General features: G+C 30.9%; 1 protein-coding gene across 1 annotated transcript; it reads right to left on the bottom strand.

Annotated features, from left to right (window-relative positions):
* Positions 1-13,817: 13,817 nt before the first annotated feature.
* On the bottom strand, positions 13,818-17,952 carry LOC122516271 (cytochrome P450 4g15). The gene is made up of 7 exons (XM_043633945.1): positions 17,724-17,952; positions 17,407-17,604; positions 16,263-16,515; positions 15,899-16,094; positions 15,605-15,799; positions 14,727-14,964; positions 13,818-14,266 (listed from the first exon to the last, which is right to left on the bottom strand). The coding sequence occupies exons 1-7, from the start codon at positions 17,950-17,952 to the stop codon at positions 13,902-13,904; spliced, it is 1,674 nt and encodes a 557-aa protein (XP_043489880.1). The 3' UTR covers positions 13,818-13,901.
* Positions 17,953-18,659: the final 707 nt, after the last annotated feature.

Genomic DNA, 18,659 nt, shown 5'->3' on the forward strand with positions numbered 1-18,659 from the left:
GAATCTAATCACCAGATCAAATTTCTATTTCATACTTTAGCTGCTCGCTTCTTTTAAATTCATATATTTACTCTGATAATTAATTACAACCAATCACTCCGGCCGATTTGGAATTTTTCGACATGAATGAGTGATCGGAAGGATTTTAAAATTGAGTTACTACTTTAAAAAGTTCTGAAATGCCTCCGAAATACACCTACTTCACAGTAGTTTATTGTCTCCGTACAGGTAAGCTTAAATTTTTTTACACTTTTAAACAACAATAGATATTTCTATCGATTAATTAACAATTATTTTAATACTCTAATATACTCTCTTTATATTTGAGATTGTTTAAACATATATGTACTAGTATTAGCATTACATACTTATTAACATCTTAAGAATATAAAATAATTTCGATGGAATATTTTTTTCCATGAAAATTTCCCCCTCCGAAGTCACCATTGCACAGGAACGTTAAAACAAATGTACATTAGTTTAAAAAATAAATAAAAATAAAAAAGTACTAAAATCAGATCGTTGTAATCTTAAATTTTATCGATTAGGTGAATTATACCCTTTATAGACATGTGAAGTCATCACTGCGCAGAAGCATTAAAATAATTACAAAGAATAGATAAAAATACGAAAATCAAAACGTTTTAATCTTAAATTTTATTAAATAGGCTTATTATTCTTTTTATACACATGCTCAACGTTCGGAAGGTCCTGTAAACAACTTTCACCAAAAGAACTTTAACTGAGGACAATGACTCAGATCAACGGTGAATTTCGAGGAAGAAGGATCACAGAACATATATTCCGATCTTTTAAACAACAATAGACACTTGCATTGATTAATTAACAATTATTTTAATGCACTAATGCACTCTCTTTATGTTACAGCAGAATTTTACCCCCGAAGTCCTCACTGCGCAGGACCATTAAAATAATTACATAAAATAGATAAAATACGAAAATCATAACGTTTTATTCTTAAATTTTATTAAATAGATTTATTATTCTTTTTATACACATGCTCAACGTTCGGAAGGTCCTGTAAACAACTTTCACCAAAAGAACTTTAACTGAGGACAATGACTCAGATCAACGGTGAATTTCGAGGAAGAAGGATCACAGAACATATATTCCGATCTTTTAAACAACAATAGACACTTGCATTGATTAATTAACAATTATTTTAATGCACTAATGCACTCTCTTTATGTTACAGCAGAATTTTACCCTCGAAGTCCTCACTGCGCAGGAGCATTAAAATAATTACATAAAATAGATAAAAATACGAAAATCATAACGTTTTATTCTTAAATTTTATTAAATAGATTTATTATTCTTTTTATACACATGCTCAACGTTCGGAAGGACTTGTAAACAACTTTCACCAAAAGAACTTTAACAGAGGATAATTACTCAGATCAACGGTGAATTTCGAGGAGGAGGGATCACAGAACATATACACCGAGCTTTTAGACAACAATAGACACTTGCATCGATTAATTAACAATTATTATAATGCATTAATGCACTCTCTTTATGTTACAGCAGAATTTTACCCGCGAAGTCCTCACTGCGCAGGAGCATTAAAATAATTACATAAAATAGATAAAAATACGAAAATCATAACGTTTTATTCTTAAATTATATTAAATAAGCTTATTATTCTTTTTATACACGTGTTCAACGTTCGGAAGGTCCTGTAAACAACTTTCACCAAAAGAACATTAAGAGAAGATAATTACTCAGATCAACGGTGAATTTCGAGGAGGAGGGATCACAGAACATATACACCGATCTTTAAACAACAATAGACACTTGCATCGATTAATTAAATATTATTTTAATGCACTAATGCACTCTCCTTATGTTACAGCAGAATTTTACCCTCGAAGTCCTCACTGCGCAGGAGCATTAAAATAATTACATAAAATAGATAAAAATACGAAAATCATAACGTTTTATTCTTAAATTATATTAAATAAGCTTATTATTCTTTTTATACACGTGTTCAACGTTCGGAAGGTCCTGTAAACAACTTTCACCAAAAGAACATTAAGAGAAGATAATTACTCAGATCAACGGTGAATTTCGAGGAGGAGGGATCACAGAACATATACACCGATCTTTTAAACAACAATAGACACTTGCATCGATTAATTAAATATTATTTTAATGCACTAATGCACTCTCCTTATGTTACAGCAGAATTTTACCCTCGAAGTCCTCACTGCGCAGGAGCATTAAAATAATTACATAAAATAGATAAAAATACGAAAATCATAACGTTTTATTCTTAAATTATATTAAATAAGCTTATTATTCTTTTTATACACGTGTTCAACGTTCGGAAGGTCCTGTAAACAACTTTCACCAAAAGAACATTAAGAGAAGATAATTACTCAGATCAACGGTGAATTTCGAGGAGGAGGGATCACAGAACATATACACCGATCTTTTAAACAACATAGACACTTGCATTGATTAATTAACAATTATTTTAATATTTTAATGAATTCTTATTATAATTAAGATTGTTTAAACGCATATATATTTATTTAAATATTACCTAACTTTTGACGTACTTTGAATATTAATTAATTTCTATTTTATGTTATAATAGATGAAAATTTTACCCCTTCCTACCGAAGTCATCACTGCGCAAGAACATTACAACAAATGTACATTTGTTTAAACAATTACATAAAAAATAAAAGAATATTAAAATGAGAGCGTTATAATATTAAATTTTATTGAATAATTTTATTGATTTTCTTTTATACACATGCGCAATTTTCGGAAAGTGACATAAACAACTTTCACCAAAAAAACTTTAACAGAGGATAATTACTCAGATCAACGGTGAATTTCGAGGAGGAGGGATCACAGAACATATACTCCTAGTTTTTAAGCAACGATAGACACTTGCATCTATTAATTAACAATTATTTTAATATTTTAATGAATTCTTAATAATTAAGATTGTTTAAACGCATATATATTTATTTATATATTACCTAACTTTTGACGTACTTTGAATATTAATTAATTGCGATTTTGTGTTTTAATAGATGAAAATTTTACCCCTTTCCACCGAAGTTATCACTGCGCAAGAACATTACAACAAATGTACATTTGTTTAAACAATTACATAAAAATTAAAAGAATATTAAAATGAGAACGTTATAATATTAAATTTTATTAATTAATTTTATTGATTTTCTTTTATACACATGCGCATCGTTAGGAAGGTCCTGTAAACAACTTTCACCAAAAGAACTATAACAGAGAACAATGATTCAAATCAACGGTGAATTTCGTGGAGGAGGGATGACTGAACATATACTCCGATCTTTTAAACAACAATAGACGCTTGCATCGATTAATTAACAATTATTTAAGATGTATAGAACAAAGTATTGTTCACTGCTATTATATATAATTGTTTAAACATATACATACATTACTTTAAATGTTACATACTCTTCTATTAACTTATTTTGAATAGAAAATAAATTTAATATGAATTTATTTTTATGATTTTAGATGACTGTTTCTTCAGCTTGGTTGCGTTATTTGATTGAAACATAATTATAAAAATCTCCGATTACTTAGATTATTTTACAATTATTGTTACTGGCTAAATAAAATTTAATATTAAGTGTTTATTAAAATTTTATTATTTTTTTAGAAGCAATTCAATGGGTAGCGGGTGGATTCCTTCTTCGCAAAGGGCGCCATTTGTTAAGAAGGAATTTACTTCAGGGATGCGACCCTGCCCACGCGAGCCTTGATTCTATCTTACTCCCAAGGATAGAATCATGTCCTACCCTTAGCTTTTTAAAGTGAAACGCCCTATCTTTTTTTCTTATTTTTTTTTTTTTTTCTTTGCTCTTTTTAACTCGCGACTTTGCAAGCATACATGCATTTAGCATAGGAATCGAAAGCGATCGAAGGGATAACGTGCGCGATCAGTTAGACGGTTAAGTCCACGGCTATCGGTTAGACAGACTTTACTCGCCTGCAGTTAGTTTCTAATCGATCGTGTCGCGTTGATTTCTTTGTTTCGCTTAGATTTCTCGTCGTATATATTATTTCTATCGGGTTTTAATTCGCGTTTTGGTATGCATCGATGCATTTAGCATAGGAACCGAAGCTACACGTACCCAATTGGTTGCGTGGAGTGTAAGTTCCTCGTAATATATTTTTTATTATTACCCGTTTTCTTAACTTCGCGATTTGGTGTGCATCGATGCATTTAGCATAGGGACCGAAGCGACACGTGACTGGTCGAGGTACCCGGCTGGTTGCGTGAAGTCTAAGTTCCTCGTCGTATATATTTATTTTATCGCGTTTTCATTCGGGTTTTAATTCGCGTTTTGATATGCATGAATATGCACGTAGCATAGGAACTGAAACTGCATTGTATGGGATGTCTACCAAGGCCATTGGCACCGGTGGCAAACTGTACGTGCAGCGTAAGTTCCTCGTAATTAAGATTAGAGTCAGTGGACTAGTCCAACCGGTGGGATACCACTTAAAAAAAAAACGTAAAAAGTTTCACTTTAAAAAGCCTACTTTTCAACTTCTTCCCTATCCCTTTGTTTTTTTTGTTGCAGATTACATAGGAAAAGGACCACACCAGGACAGCACGAGGACCATACCAGGACAGCACGAGGACCAAACCAGGACAGCACGAGGACTTAGTTATAATAAAGGATAGTATAAGATAATTATTTGTATAATTAAATTTATAATTAAATGTATAATTACAAATTTTAATCTATTTATTCTTCTCCCCTTAGCACATTACACGCGTGTAACATTTATATTTAATGTATTTTATTTGTTCATAGGTTCCATGTTTATGCGATTCTATTCATGTTTCACTCCTCCTTTATCATTTTGATATTTGCTATTCCAATTTTCTCTTACTCTTCGATAATAATTGCAAGGATTTTCCGAATAAAACTCTTAGGGTGGGGCCTAATAGTGGGGCTTATTAAAAACCTTCTCGGGACTTTCATCTTCTATGGTTTCAATTTAATTCGGATGGGGACATCTTCAGGATGCACATCCCGGGTCTTCAGAAGCGGTTACCTCCTCGTGGTTAGACCTGGGCAATGGTATTTTACTTTCAGTATAATGTTTAACATATTTTATATGTTAAACATTCCATTGCAAGTAAAATCCAGCTAAAGACCGCTTACCATTAACATTGTAATGATAATTAGTTTCTTTCATTTTCCTAATTAATATCATATTACAATTCATTACATTGTTTTCCCTTTAATACTACCTTCATATTATATCCCACATTAAAATACTCGATTTATTTTATAGGAATACTAATCATGTGCATTCTTTCAGACGTTTTTGACGTGCAGTGCGGTCGGTAAATCACGTCTCGGTCGCGTTCGCGTTCGCGTTCGCGATAAAAAACTTTTTTATAGTTTTTTATTTTCGTTACCATCCACCCATCGTCATCCTAAGGGTAGGAGACCCATCGGGCATTCATCACTGAAGATTAAAAGTAAGTATAATTTTTCTATGAAACATTTTCTATGATAAATTTTCAATAGCTTTTGATTACGACGAAGATATTAATCGTTCTTTTTCATTTTCTGTTTCAGAACATCATTGCAATCGAGCGCGTAGGCAATGAGGTACTCGAGTGTTTGCATCGTTAAACAAAAATCGGAAATTTTTCGGGTAAAGAAACTCCGAAAGTTTCTTTTATTCGGTTTATACGTGTGCCATCGTCATCCTAAGGGTAGGAGACCCATCGAGCATTCATCACTGAAGATAAAAGGTAAATTAATTTTTATATTAAATATATTTCCTTAATAATTACTTATAATTTTTAAACTTTAACAATGATTCTAATCGTTTTGTTCTTTTCTCTCTTTTCAGAAGGCTAAGTGTTAGTGCTAGTGTTTGATATTTGAACTGCGTGCAATGCAGTTGTAAAAATTAGAATCAGTGTTGTGGTCGCGATAAGAAACACGTAAGTTTCTGATTTTCGTTGGGACCGTCTACGGCATCGTCATCTTAAGGGTAGGAGACCCATCGGGCATTCATCAATCAAGATAGAAGGTAAGTTCATTTTTCTATTAAACATTTCTTTAATAATTACTTGTAATTTTTAAATGGTAACAATGATACTAATAGTTTTCTTATTTTCTTTCTTTTCAGGAAGGTAAGCAGTGTTACAGTGTTTGATATTTTAACTGCGCGCAATGCAGTTGTAAAAATTAGAGTCAGTGTTTGTGCGAATAATTAAAAAATACAATTTTTATCGCGAAGTAGAGTCAATGTTTGTACGAATAATTAAAAAATACAATTTTTATCGCGAAGTAGAGTCAGTGTTTGTACGAATAATTAAAATACAATTTTGATCGCGAAATAGAGTCAGTGCATTCGGTTATCGTCATCCTAAGGGTAGGAGACCCATCGTGCATTCATCAATGAAGATTAGAAGTAAGTATATTTTTCTATGAAACATATTCTATGATAAATTTTTAATAGTTTTTGATTACGACGACGGTATTAATCGTTCTTTTTCATTTTCTGTTTCAGAACGTCATTGCAATTCGTGCGCGAAGCAATGTAACGGGAGTGTTTGATCGTTTATAATTATAATTTAAAATCACGGATTAGAAGCACGTTCGATCGTTAACAATAAATTCGGTCGCGTTTCGCGTTTCGCGTTCGCGTTCGCGTTCGTGTTCGCGTATTTTTGAGATTTATATATTAAATTAACTGCGAGCAATGCAGTTAATTGCATTAGAGTTTGTTCGTATAAAATTATAGTTTTTTAATTTTAAAACAGTCGTACAGACTGTTCGCGAAGTAGAGTCAGTGAAGTGCATCAGTGAAGTGCATCAGTGAAGTGACCGTGTATCGGGAGTGAAATTTTTGTGTTTGCATTGACTGCGTGCAATGCAGTCTTTGAATTAGATTGTAGAATCAGTGTTTGTACGAATAATTAAAGTAACATTTTAATCGCGAAGTAGAGTCAGTGACCGGGCGTAAATTAAATTCAAATCGTATCGCGTATGTAGAGTCAGTGTTGTTCGCCGTATAAGAAAAATTTCGGTTTCGCGATAAGAAACTCTTTTATAGTTTCTTATATTCGTTTACCGCGATATTAGAGTCACGGGAGTGCGGGGAAAAGTGCATCGAGGAATTCTCCCATGGGTCTGATGGACGAGGGATGCAGCTGGACCATTTGCTACGAAGTAGGAGTGTTTTGGAGCCACCGCAGAACTTCTAATGCTAATTGTTCATATTGCATACATGCGTCATTTTATTTTAAAATGCCACATATATGTAATATAACATTTAGCAGGTCGTGAGTAAAATTTAAAGTCCCTCCGGTGCTCAATCATGCCGAGGATGAAAGGTCCCAATCGGCACGAGTTACTGGTTGTAATTATTCCAAAAAATTATTGACGAGCACATGAGTGATTTCAAAAAAGGATTAGTCCTTTTTTGAAATTGCTCATGAAAATTGTATATTTTATTGTATGTTATATTATTAGTTCAGGATAGGTCTTCTTGTCTCATCGGTTAAATTCATTTAATTAACAGTGCAATTAATTAATGCACTTTTCTTTTTTATTACGTGTTTCGTTCGCGTTTAGTAGTGGTGAAATCGAGTATTAATTTACTCGATTTCGTCCAATAAAGCATGTAATAAATGTCTTACATGCATTGCTTCGTACTTAGTTTATTTAATCGCGATTTTATTTTTCGATATAATCAAAAAATGAGCAAGAAGACAAACCCATTCGCGACGGATAGACTCTGGCTGTTATATGGTGGCTCAAAGCCCAGTTCTTTCATTAGAACAGCCATTTAACGAAAGAGTCGTCCGAGATTTTTATTATTTTTTTTAAATTCTTAAAATCTTTTTAAAAGTCATTATAAATGACTTGTAGAGTCATAGCCCGCTTAGATTAATGAGAGAACATTTTTATATTAATCAAATTTAGATTAGGATTTTCAGCATTAATATACTAATCCCCGTTTCTCCCCCCTATACTTTCTGCGTTCTCATTTATGCGTGTGCCCAGGTGTTACACGTATGGGTGAGAAACGGTTAGTATGGGTTTAGTTTTAAGTTTTTCTCCCCCCATTTGGCGTCTGTCATTGTGCTAGTGATTGCACGTGTACATTGCACATGTGTGTGCGGTTAGGAATGTGCATTGTACATCGTTTCGCGATACGTAATACCGCGCTTATTATTTTTTAAAGTTATTGAATAAAAATAACTTGTAGAGTCACGCGTACGATACGAAATTTTCTTTTTTAACAATCGTTTTGCATAGTAGAGTTACCGCATTTATTTGCGGAAACTATGATATACTCGTATATAACTAGTATGCAATATATACTAGTTTATACTTGTATTTTTGCATTAGTCATTTATGCAATAATCACTAGCCTTGACAGACGATTACAGCAATTGGTACGTACTCCCATAAATTTAGAAAACGCGTTTGAACTAGGGTGTCGGAGGTGCCCCGGGGCATGCTCTCTAGTTTAGGCTTTTGCACCCTGGTGGTATGTGTGAGAACCGTGGAGTGTGTGGGTGGGTATGCATGTGTATTTTTTTGAGCGAATGTGAAACTTTAATTATAAGTAGGTAGGACCCCGGAATGGCACGTGGCATACTTGCACTTTTCAGTGCGAGTCCCCACCTCCGGGTTTTATACGGAATTGTCACAAAATTATATCTTTTTATTTATCTTGCTTGACTTGTAAATCTTTTTTGTGACAATTCTGTAATATGCATTATGTATCATGATTCAAAGGGATTTGCAACCATTTAAGAAATTCATTTCTATTTCGATTGTATCTCGAACGAGATAGAGTCGAAATCAAATCCGCAAAACCTTTGATGAATTGATACTTAGTTTTAAGTATTATAACTAGCACTTCGCACTATCGCGATTTAGTCTTTGAAATGTTTCATATAATTAATATAAAGAATAAATTAAATAAAAATATTGCAAAGAAATGCATTGCATTTTTAGTATTATTTTTATTTCAATTCGATTATATTACTCGATAGTAAAAGTGCGAAGTGTTATTAGGTCATCGATTAGCATAATTAACTGCTCGGACATTCGATTAAATGTGCTCGTGTAATATGTGCACAGTCGATGAACTTTTAAGTTCGTTGATTGTCCACGAGCTAGGATAGCTAACGGGAAACGCGAATGCATTTTGTAATAATTAATAAATAGAGTCACCCCCTTAACGAACATCGGAATTATTTGCATAAGATGTATGATGAAAGAAAATAAATGGAATTATTTCATATATATATTGTAATGTGAAATGTATTTCATTTATATTAGTGTTATAAGCAGTTGAGAGTAATTGGGTGAAAATGTCTTGAAGTCGTTTCTAAATTGTACGACCATAATTTGGCATATTATAACGGTTTGGTATTAGAATAGAATCGATACTTTACATGGTTAATAATATTCCTTTCGGCGATGAGATATCTCTCGACCAAAAGGTAATAATTATTTTCTATGTAAAAAGCTCAGGATGTTTTACTAATCACATTTTTCTTTTTCAGGGTTGTGTTAGGGTCGGTTAGGTTTTTTTTATAATATAGAATCAGGGACGATTCTAATTCTATATCATTAATCGTTGTAATATGCCAAATTATGCGAATACTTTTTGGAACGATTGACGTTTTTGGTCAAAGATTCTTTTCATGCTCGCACGTAGGGAATGTCCGACAGTAGGCTTGAAGAAAGAAGAGGCTAAAAGCCGAAGAGGCCCCCACTTAATTGTGGCTCAAGAGGGCAACTACAGACTTAATGAGTTATTTTCAAGTTCGACAGCATGGTTGAATCTTGAAAATAGCTCGTTGGTCATTTGATATTTTTATTGTTTTATTTTTTTGTTTTGCTCGTCAATAATTTATAATGGTTATTAAGAATGGTAATAATTAAAATAGTTTGCTTTTTGTTACAGGTGACCATCGTTGGATTTGCCATGCCACCCACCAAAGACCAAACATAATTTTTCCTAAATAAATCGAGTATTAAGAAAATTTAATTTTATAAATGATATTTCATTTAAAAGACAGAACATATTTTAAAATCATGATAGAGTACAATACCATTCCCGAATTCCCGCTCCAATATCATATCATTTTCTAATTTCCTATTACATACAGTTTCCCCACTTTTCATTCTTCATTTCATTCGTAGAAACTAATTATCTTATAATGTTTTTTAATGTCTCTTTTATTGTTTTAGGTATTAAGATTTATTCAATTATTATATTATATATTTAATTAATTTTCGTTTTATTTTGTTTCAGGATATGATTAATTCCAATCTATTTGTAAGTATTGGATTTTGATCTAGAAAAGGAATATGCTTTCGATGCATTCATTGGTTCTTCGCAAATCTAAACTAATCTTTCTGTTTTCTTTTTCAGGTTCGTTTCCAGGCCTTCTTTTCTCCTTCTTCCATTCCCCTTTTTTTCTGTTGTAGATTTAATAGAAGGAGGACCAGAGGAGGACCAGAAGAAGACCAGACGAGGACTTAATTATAGTAACGGATTGTATAAGGAAATTATTATTATAATAATTAAATGTATTATTTTGATCTGTGTTTATTGTTCTCCCCGTAGCATCGTACACGTGTGATAATTATTTTTAATGTATTTTCCGTGTTCGTAGGTTCCATGGAACAACCCGTTATTGCACACTTTTTGTATTATTTTTCTTTATTTTATGTAGATTCAAAATTTTATTATCTATTAAATGCACAAAAAATGTAATTTTCATATGTGCATTTATTGAAAATATATTAAAGTGTTTTAGTTTTTAATTAAAATCATCGATGTTACTTAAATTCTTTTCAGATGCATTCCTCGTTTTGTGTGAGAAAAATCATTGTTAAAATGCACTTTTATGTTTTTACAGGTACCAAGGACCACTCATTGCATCTTTGCAAATCTAAAATAATCTTTTCTTTTTCATTTTCAGGTTCGTTTCCAGGCCCTCTTTTCTCCTTCTTCCATTCCCCTTTGTTTTTTATTGTTGCAGATTTAATAGGAGGAGGACCAAAAGAGGATCTGCCGAGGACCAGCCGAGGACCAGTTAAGGACCAGAAGAGGACCAGAAGAGGACTTAGTATTAAAAAAGTATAGTATAAGATAAAATTAAATGTATAATTTTAATTTATTTATTCTTCTCCCCTTAGCATCGCAGGCATGTAATAATTATTTTTAATGTATTTTTGATGTATTTTATTCGTTCACAGGTTTCATGTTATATCAATTCTATTCATGTTTCACTCCGTCTTAATCATTTTGTTATTTAGTATTCCACTTTTCTCTACATTCTTGATAATAATTCTAAGGATTTTCCGAATAAAACTCTTAGGGTGGGGCCCAAGAGTGGGGCTCATTAAAAAACGTTCTCGAGGTTTTTATTTTCTTTGGTTTCCATTTAATTCGGATGGGGACATCTTCAGGATGCACATCCCGGGTCTTCAGAAGCGGTTACCTCCTCGTGGTTAGACCTGGGCAATGGTATTTTACTTTCAATATAATGTTTAACATATTTTATATGTTATACATTCCATTGCAAGTAAAATCTAGCCAAAGACCGCTTACCATATACATTATAATTGTAATTAGTTTCTTTTAACTTCCCAATTAATACCATATTCTTTTACCCCTTTCCTTAGTTCCTTCTATCCATTTAATATACAGAAACTAATTACTTTATAATGTTTTTTAATAACTTTTATGTATTTACAGATACCAGGGAGTAGTCCTAAATTATAGAAATTAAAGTTGCGATGTATAAAAGAGATTGTGCATTCGATTCATTCATTTTATCTTTTTTCATGTATTTATTGTATTCTTGTCTTTTTTTTTAATCTAATAAGACTTTTTTTTCTTTACCTGTTCAAAGACAATGGTTTTAAAGGGGTAAACTCGAGTCGTGCGTCGGAGCTGATACACACACTTTTTAAATTATTAGTCGTATATAAAGCACGTTCGTGTGATTTACGTAGAGATTCCTTAATGATTAAATTATAATTTTTACTAAAAATATTTTGTACATACTTAAACTTTAACATTTCACGTAAATATGAATGACTATGAAGACGATTATTTAATTCAAACGGTGAGATAGTGGGCTACTCGAGTGAGCCACTATAGTGGCGCATCGACCTGGAAAAAATAATCGCAAAAGCCACTTTAGTGGCAGGCCGGCTAAGGCGATATCGGTAATTGCAGTGCTCTACTTTTATCTTATTTACCGTCGGTAACGATAGTGCTCTACTTTGAAAATGTCGACAGTCGGTAAGTCGCATTACCGGCCGAGAAAAGCTGATGGTAAGTTACCATCAGAGTTACCGACCGAGAAGAGTTGATGGTAAATTACCTTCAGAGTTACCGACAGTAGGAAAACCTTCATGGTAAATTACCTTCAGAGTTACCGACAGTAGGAAGACCGACAGTAGAAGAAACTAATTACTTTATAATGTTTTTTAATAACATTTAGATTTTTACAGGTACCACATCGAAGAAACAAGATTAGTTTCGTGTGTTTATGTATCATGTATATGAGAATCTACAATAACACAAAATACAATTGAATATGGTTAATATTTAAATAAATATATTATCAATGTACCCCCCATTAGGGAGAAAAATAAGTATCAATATCTCTAAAATAAATACGAAAAATGTGTTAAATAATTTTATTGCGAGATAACCTTCGAAAATGCACTTAGAGTTGATGAAAAATTATGATGTATACCTGTAATTACGAGGATTAAGATGATTACTTGCCAATTTGATTCTTTCACAAAATCCAACAACGATCTTATTCGTATTATTACAAAATTACGATTCTTTTTGCGCATGCACACAACGTTTTTTTAGTTGTAATCAATCAGCGAATATATAAATAATAAATTACATTGTGCTAATATTTTTTTTTTAAATAATATATAAAAAAGTTTCGAAGAAGAATCAGTATAATCCGTCGTATGTAAAAGTTTCGTAAGTTTCTTATTTTCCTTTCAAATGTTTCATTCATTGTTATCTTAAGAGTAGGATTCCCATCCGAAATCTTTTCTTTCTCAATGTACTTAAACGTGATGCTATTTAAATAAAAAATTGCTCGTTATTTTTTATTAAATAAATACTTAAAAAATATAGATAAAATTCTATGAAAAATAATTCTTCTGAGAAACATATTGAAAATTTTCAAATTCACATGATTTCGAATGATACAATTTTTAGTGTGATATTTTTATTATTAATAATAAATATATAAAAATGTAGATAGGATATATATTTTTGATATGATATTAAAAAATGATATGATATTGGAATGAGAAATAGGAATAAGAAATAGAAATAGAAATAAATAGGAAAAGTAATGAAATATCCGGAGAAAGTGAACGTGACGGGAGAGAAGATAAAAATACATAATTCCAGAGTTTGGAAGGACATTAATAAGATTCCGTTATTGGATTTCACAGTTTGCCAACTGCATAGTTTATTGCATAAGATAAATATTAATATAAGAAACAAAAAAATGTTCAATACATTTATATATATTTATATACGTATATTATTTGATCCGTTATTTATTCACATTCAGTATAATTGTTCTATTTCATCATCATCATCTCTTTCTCTTATTTTATTATTTTTTATATTTTTTAATTATTTCTTTTTCTTATTAAAATATAAGATCATGTACACATATACACATCCTTTCTCTTTCTCTTTCTCTTCGAAGATTTTGTTCTTTTATTTAAAAATAAAGATATATCTATATTTAAAAAAAAGAAAATTAAAATCTGTCAAGATGAAAAAGGAAACAGTTTTGAAATGAATTAAGCTTGAACAGCGACAGGTTTTCTTGGTTCCAATCTTATTGGGAAACCTTCGGCACGTTTGAGAATGATATCAGCTTGGAGTCTGAAATCTTTCTCTTTAATGTCAGATACCACGCGGAAGTTTCTTAAAATTGTCGAGAGGAGGATCTTTAATTTAAGCATGGCGTATTTTCGGCCTACGCAAGAGCGTGGTCCAGCAGAGAAAGGTATAAAAGCGTAATAGTGTCTGTTAGCTGTTTTTTCCGGAAGGAAATTGTCCGGGTTAAAGACATCTGGATTTAAATAGATTGTATCTAATCGGTGTGTCTTGAACGTGCCAATAACGACGGTGGCTCCAGCTGGTATGGTGTAATCACCAGAAGCTAAACAGAAAATTGAGGTAATCAAAATATCAAGAAAAAGCAAAATAATTAACAAATTATCTGAAATATCGAGAATTTTTCTTCGAAATTGATGAGAATCCCTTAAGTATTTGTAACATTAAATTGATTGAAATTCTCTGTGTAAGAATTTCTACAATCCGGAATTACGTTTAGGAACTAATTTAATGTTTCAAATTTTCTTTACTAAATTATTACTATCTAACACTTATTTGAGCGAATTATTTTTCTTCCATGCTACATTTATTTTTTTTTATAATTTTATTACTTTATTACTATACTATAAGATTAGAAAATGTTTCCAAAAATGAAAAATTCGAAATCATGATTCTATTTAATATCAAATTAGTTATGAAATTTCATTTGGATTTTCGATATATTGGGATTCTCGTATGCCTATGTTGATATTATGAAAATAAATCTCCACGAAAATACTACTAACCAAGTTTAAGATCTTCTTTTATTTCACGAGCAATGATTGGTACTGGTGGATACAAACGTAATGTCTCCATGAGACACCGTTCAAGATATTTCATCTGTAAAGTGTCTTGGAAAGTAGCAGGTCTATCGCTATCTTCAAAGATCTCATAAAGTTCTTGGTATACTTTTTCTTGGATATCAGGATGGCAACCCATCATCGATAAGAAGAAACTGGATCCAGATGCTGTGGTATCGTGTCCCTTGTTAACAAAACATTACTAATAAATTTATTTCATTTTACATATACACGGTTTTTAAAGAAATCATTTAATATTTAAAATATCCTGTATATGTAATCATGCACCTAAATATTTCTATTATTTATTGTTTCATGATAGAAATCTTTAGTAGGAAGTAATATTACTTGAAAAGATATTACATGCTAATATAATATTTTTCAAAAAATTTTGAAATAATTACTATATGTTTATAAACTGCAAAGTTATTTTAACGTATAAAATATATAAAATTTTATATTAATAAATTTAAGAACATTTTCCTAAAAATCATAAATATCTTGTTAGGTATTTATTAATAAATGCACCAATTTAAATAACTCACCTATAAACTATATAATTCATTTAATTATCATTACTGGGAAGTCATTTACAATTAAATCAGTGCTTCTTAAACCCTGATAACCCCATCATATTAGCAATATTACAAAATTTCTGGACTCACGACAAATGAAAATTAATTCAAAATCAGTTTGGCAACGCTACGTGTATAGTATGATCGTGAATTTATAGTAGTGGAAAGAAAAATAATATAAAGCCTGTATCCAAGGGGTCGCGAAATGAAAAAGTTTGAGAAACCCTAATTTAAATCATTTTGAAATACCTCGAACATGATGGTATCGACTTGTTCTCTGACTTCTTGGTCAGTTAATACCACACCATCTTCCCCAGCTTCGATCAAGAGATCTAAGAAAGCCTGTCTCCTCTTCTCGCCAACATCATTATCATCAACATCAAGATCATCCTTCAAACCAGCTGATTGACCGAAAGACAGACCCTCGACGGAAGTTACGCTACCCTGCGTTTTATTTAATATTTTTTTTTATATAAGTATAATCATGAAATCAGAGTGAGTGAAAGTAAATAAACACAATATTTCAGATAAAATAAAACAAACCTTAGTTTCACTGGCGTGGATAATATTACGTTTACCACTTTTGTACTCTTCCTTTTTACGTTTGATAACTTTTTTCGTTAGCCCGTGAATAATTTCTAGAAGTTTTATCTGATCTTTACTATACTTGGTAAGATTGAAGAGCCAATCGGGTCTCAACCAAACTTTCGTATGACGAAGATGAAGAATGTTGCACATTCTATAAGAATAAAATAAAAACAAAAAAAGATAGATAATCGTTAATTTAGAAAATTTATTCATAATTATCGATATTAACCCTTTGAACTGGATTATGCAATTGGATTTAAGAATGCAAAGGGTTAATGAACAAAGAAACAAATTATTTATTTATTTTACTCTTACTCACTTCATTACAGCCATTGCATATTCGAATCCATTTTTATCTTGCGTAGATTTTGATACACCCATAGCCGTCTCAAGAAGTATCTCAACCGTTGTCTCAGACATATAATTGTGACAATCAAAATCTTTACCATTTTCTTTACTCATTTTCTCAACAACGGCACGGGAATTAGCATTAAAGAGATCAATAAAACTCTTCAGTATGTTCAAGTGGAAAGTAGGTGCTATCAACTTCCGATGAGAACGCCATTTGTGACCTTCGAATATCGAAGTTCATTGTCAAGTTTATTCATTTAATTTATTTATTGTTTTTTTTTTATTCATTATTATAATTATCATTTAGGTTATTAATCATTTATTTGCAAATTTGAAGATAAATTTAAAGATTTTTTCGGATGCAACTAATTTTGTTTCTCATGACTAATTGTAAATGAAAGGAAAATGTGATAGATAATGAAACATCGACGTTAAATTTCATTTATGTTTTGTTTATCATTGGACAGTAATAATAAACGATTTAAATTTCACTCAGATAATTGCTATGAGATTGAATTGGTCGTTGCAAAGTTATATGTGTTTCTATAGACGTCTACTTCCTGTTCTTCTTTTCGAATTGTATTTCTTAATATTCATTAAAACAAATTACTTTAATAATCCTATATCGACGATAAAAATCTCAGTGTTTCTCTAATTACGGTCCTTAGAGAAAATATTAAAAATATAATATATGTTTTTTTTATATAAAAGATGATCGTGTAAAAATTGTACGAAAAATGGTGAGATCCGCGACTGAAAAAATTTGGAAAAAGGTGTTTTATCTTATTGGATAATGATTAAGGATAATTAAAAAAAAAAGGATAATTAAAAATAAAAATGATAATAAATAATAGTATTAGAGTTGTAAGAAAAATGAATAACGATTGTTACGTGCACAAAATTTACTGTCGTTATTACGACAGCGAATGAACGACAAAGAAAGGAAGAAAGTAAAGAATTTCAGTTGTATGAGTCGTGAAAGTTTCGATATAAATGCATCCGTAAAAATTTCTCTTTTAGAACTTTCTTCGAATTAGAAATATAATAGAAACTTTGAAATAAGATAGGTGTGATTTGAAAGAAGAAAAAAATTAATAAAAAAACATAGATACCTGAGGATATGAGAAGACCATTTCCGAGCCAAGGTTTAAAGAATCTGTATTCTTCAGCTTTATCAATATAAACATGACTGGACAAGATAATTTCGATGTCTCGAGGATCAGTCAGGAAGACAATAAGCTTAGGACCAATCCACACTTTAACGACGTCAGAAAAGTCCTCAGCATATTTCATTGCTGTATTGAATATCGCTAGAAAAATCAGAAAAGAAAAGAGAATTTGAGAAAACAATTATTTCAATAAATTAATTAAATAAATAGATGAATATATATATATATATATATCATTTGTATAAAAAATATTATCTTACCATCAGGATTTCCAAGAAATTCTAATGCGTTACCAATAAGAGGAAATCCTTTAGGTCCAGGAATTTTATCCGCAAGTTCTATCATATGTCGATGAGAAATACGAAAATAGATATAGAGAAGAATAAGAGCTGGTACCAGAAGAGTGAAGAAAATCGATAAAGTTGACATTCCACCGGCCGCGGATTCCGCGACCGATCCGGTTATTACTTCCGGTCCTATCGCAGACATGCTGTGCTTCTACGATTAAATTAAAAATTATTTCATAGAGAAATTTGCGATCTCTTATTATTAAAGCATGATTTAAGGGTATTAAATATATTTGAAAATAATTTATTAAATTTTACGAAATGGTGGAGAAAATTAAATTGAAATTTTTAAATCACTGAATGAACACAAAATTGAACAAAATTATGCAGAAAGTTATCAACTACGGGTGATCTGAAATTGAATAAGTTTAATTTGAAAATTCTTTTTTAACCAAAAAGAAAAAGGAAAAATTATTTGATTGAATATTTTCCATTAAGTATTTGCTTGTTGTCTTACAATATTTTTTAACGGTTTATTTATTAATGACTAGTATAATTAATATTACAAATTTCTTTTTTTCATTTATAAATTTATTCTATTAATAATTGTATAATGCAATAATTATTATATTGATTGATAATTATTTTCAAAAATTAAAAAATCCATACTGTGTGTTCAATGAATTTTTATTTATATTAAGGATTTAGTATTATTTGGTTTCTGCATAACTTGGTCCTCTAATTATAATAAATATACAAAAATAAAAATAAAAACGCGAGTGATTATAGAAAAATACAAATTTCATTTACCTTCTCAATGAAAATACAATATCCTAATATTAAAGTGACCACCCACCTGAATATTAGCACAAATATAAAAGATAAACCCTAGTTGATGCAGACCTACCA

Source organism: Polistes fuscatus, unplaced genomic scaffold, assembly GCF_010416935.1.
Source record: "Polistes fuscatus isolate 324 unplaced genomic scaffold, CU_Pfus_HIC Scaffold2, whole genome shotgun sequence".
Taxonomy (NCBI): Eukaryota; Metazoa; Arthropoda; class Insecta; order Hymenoptera; family Vespidae; genus Polistes; species Polistes fuscatus.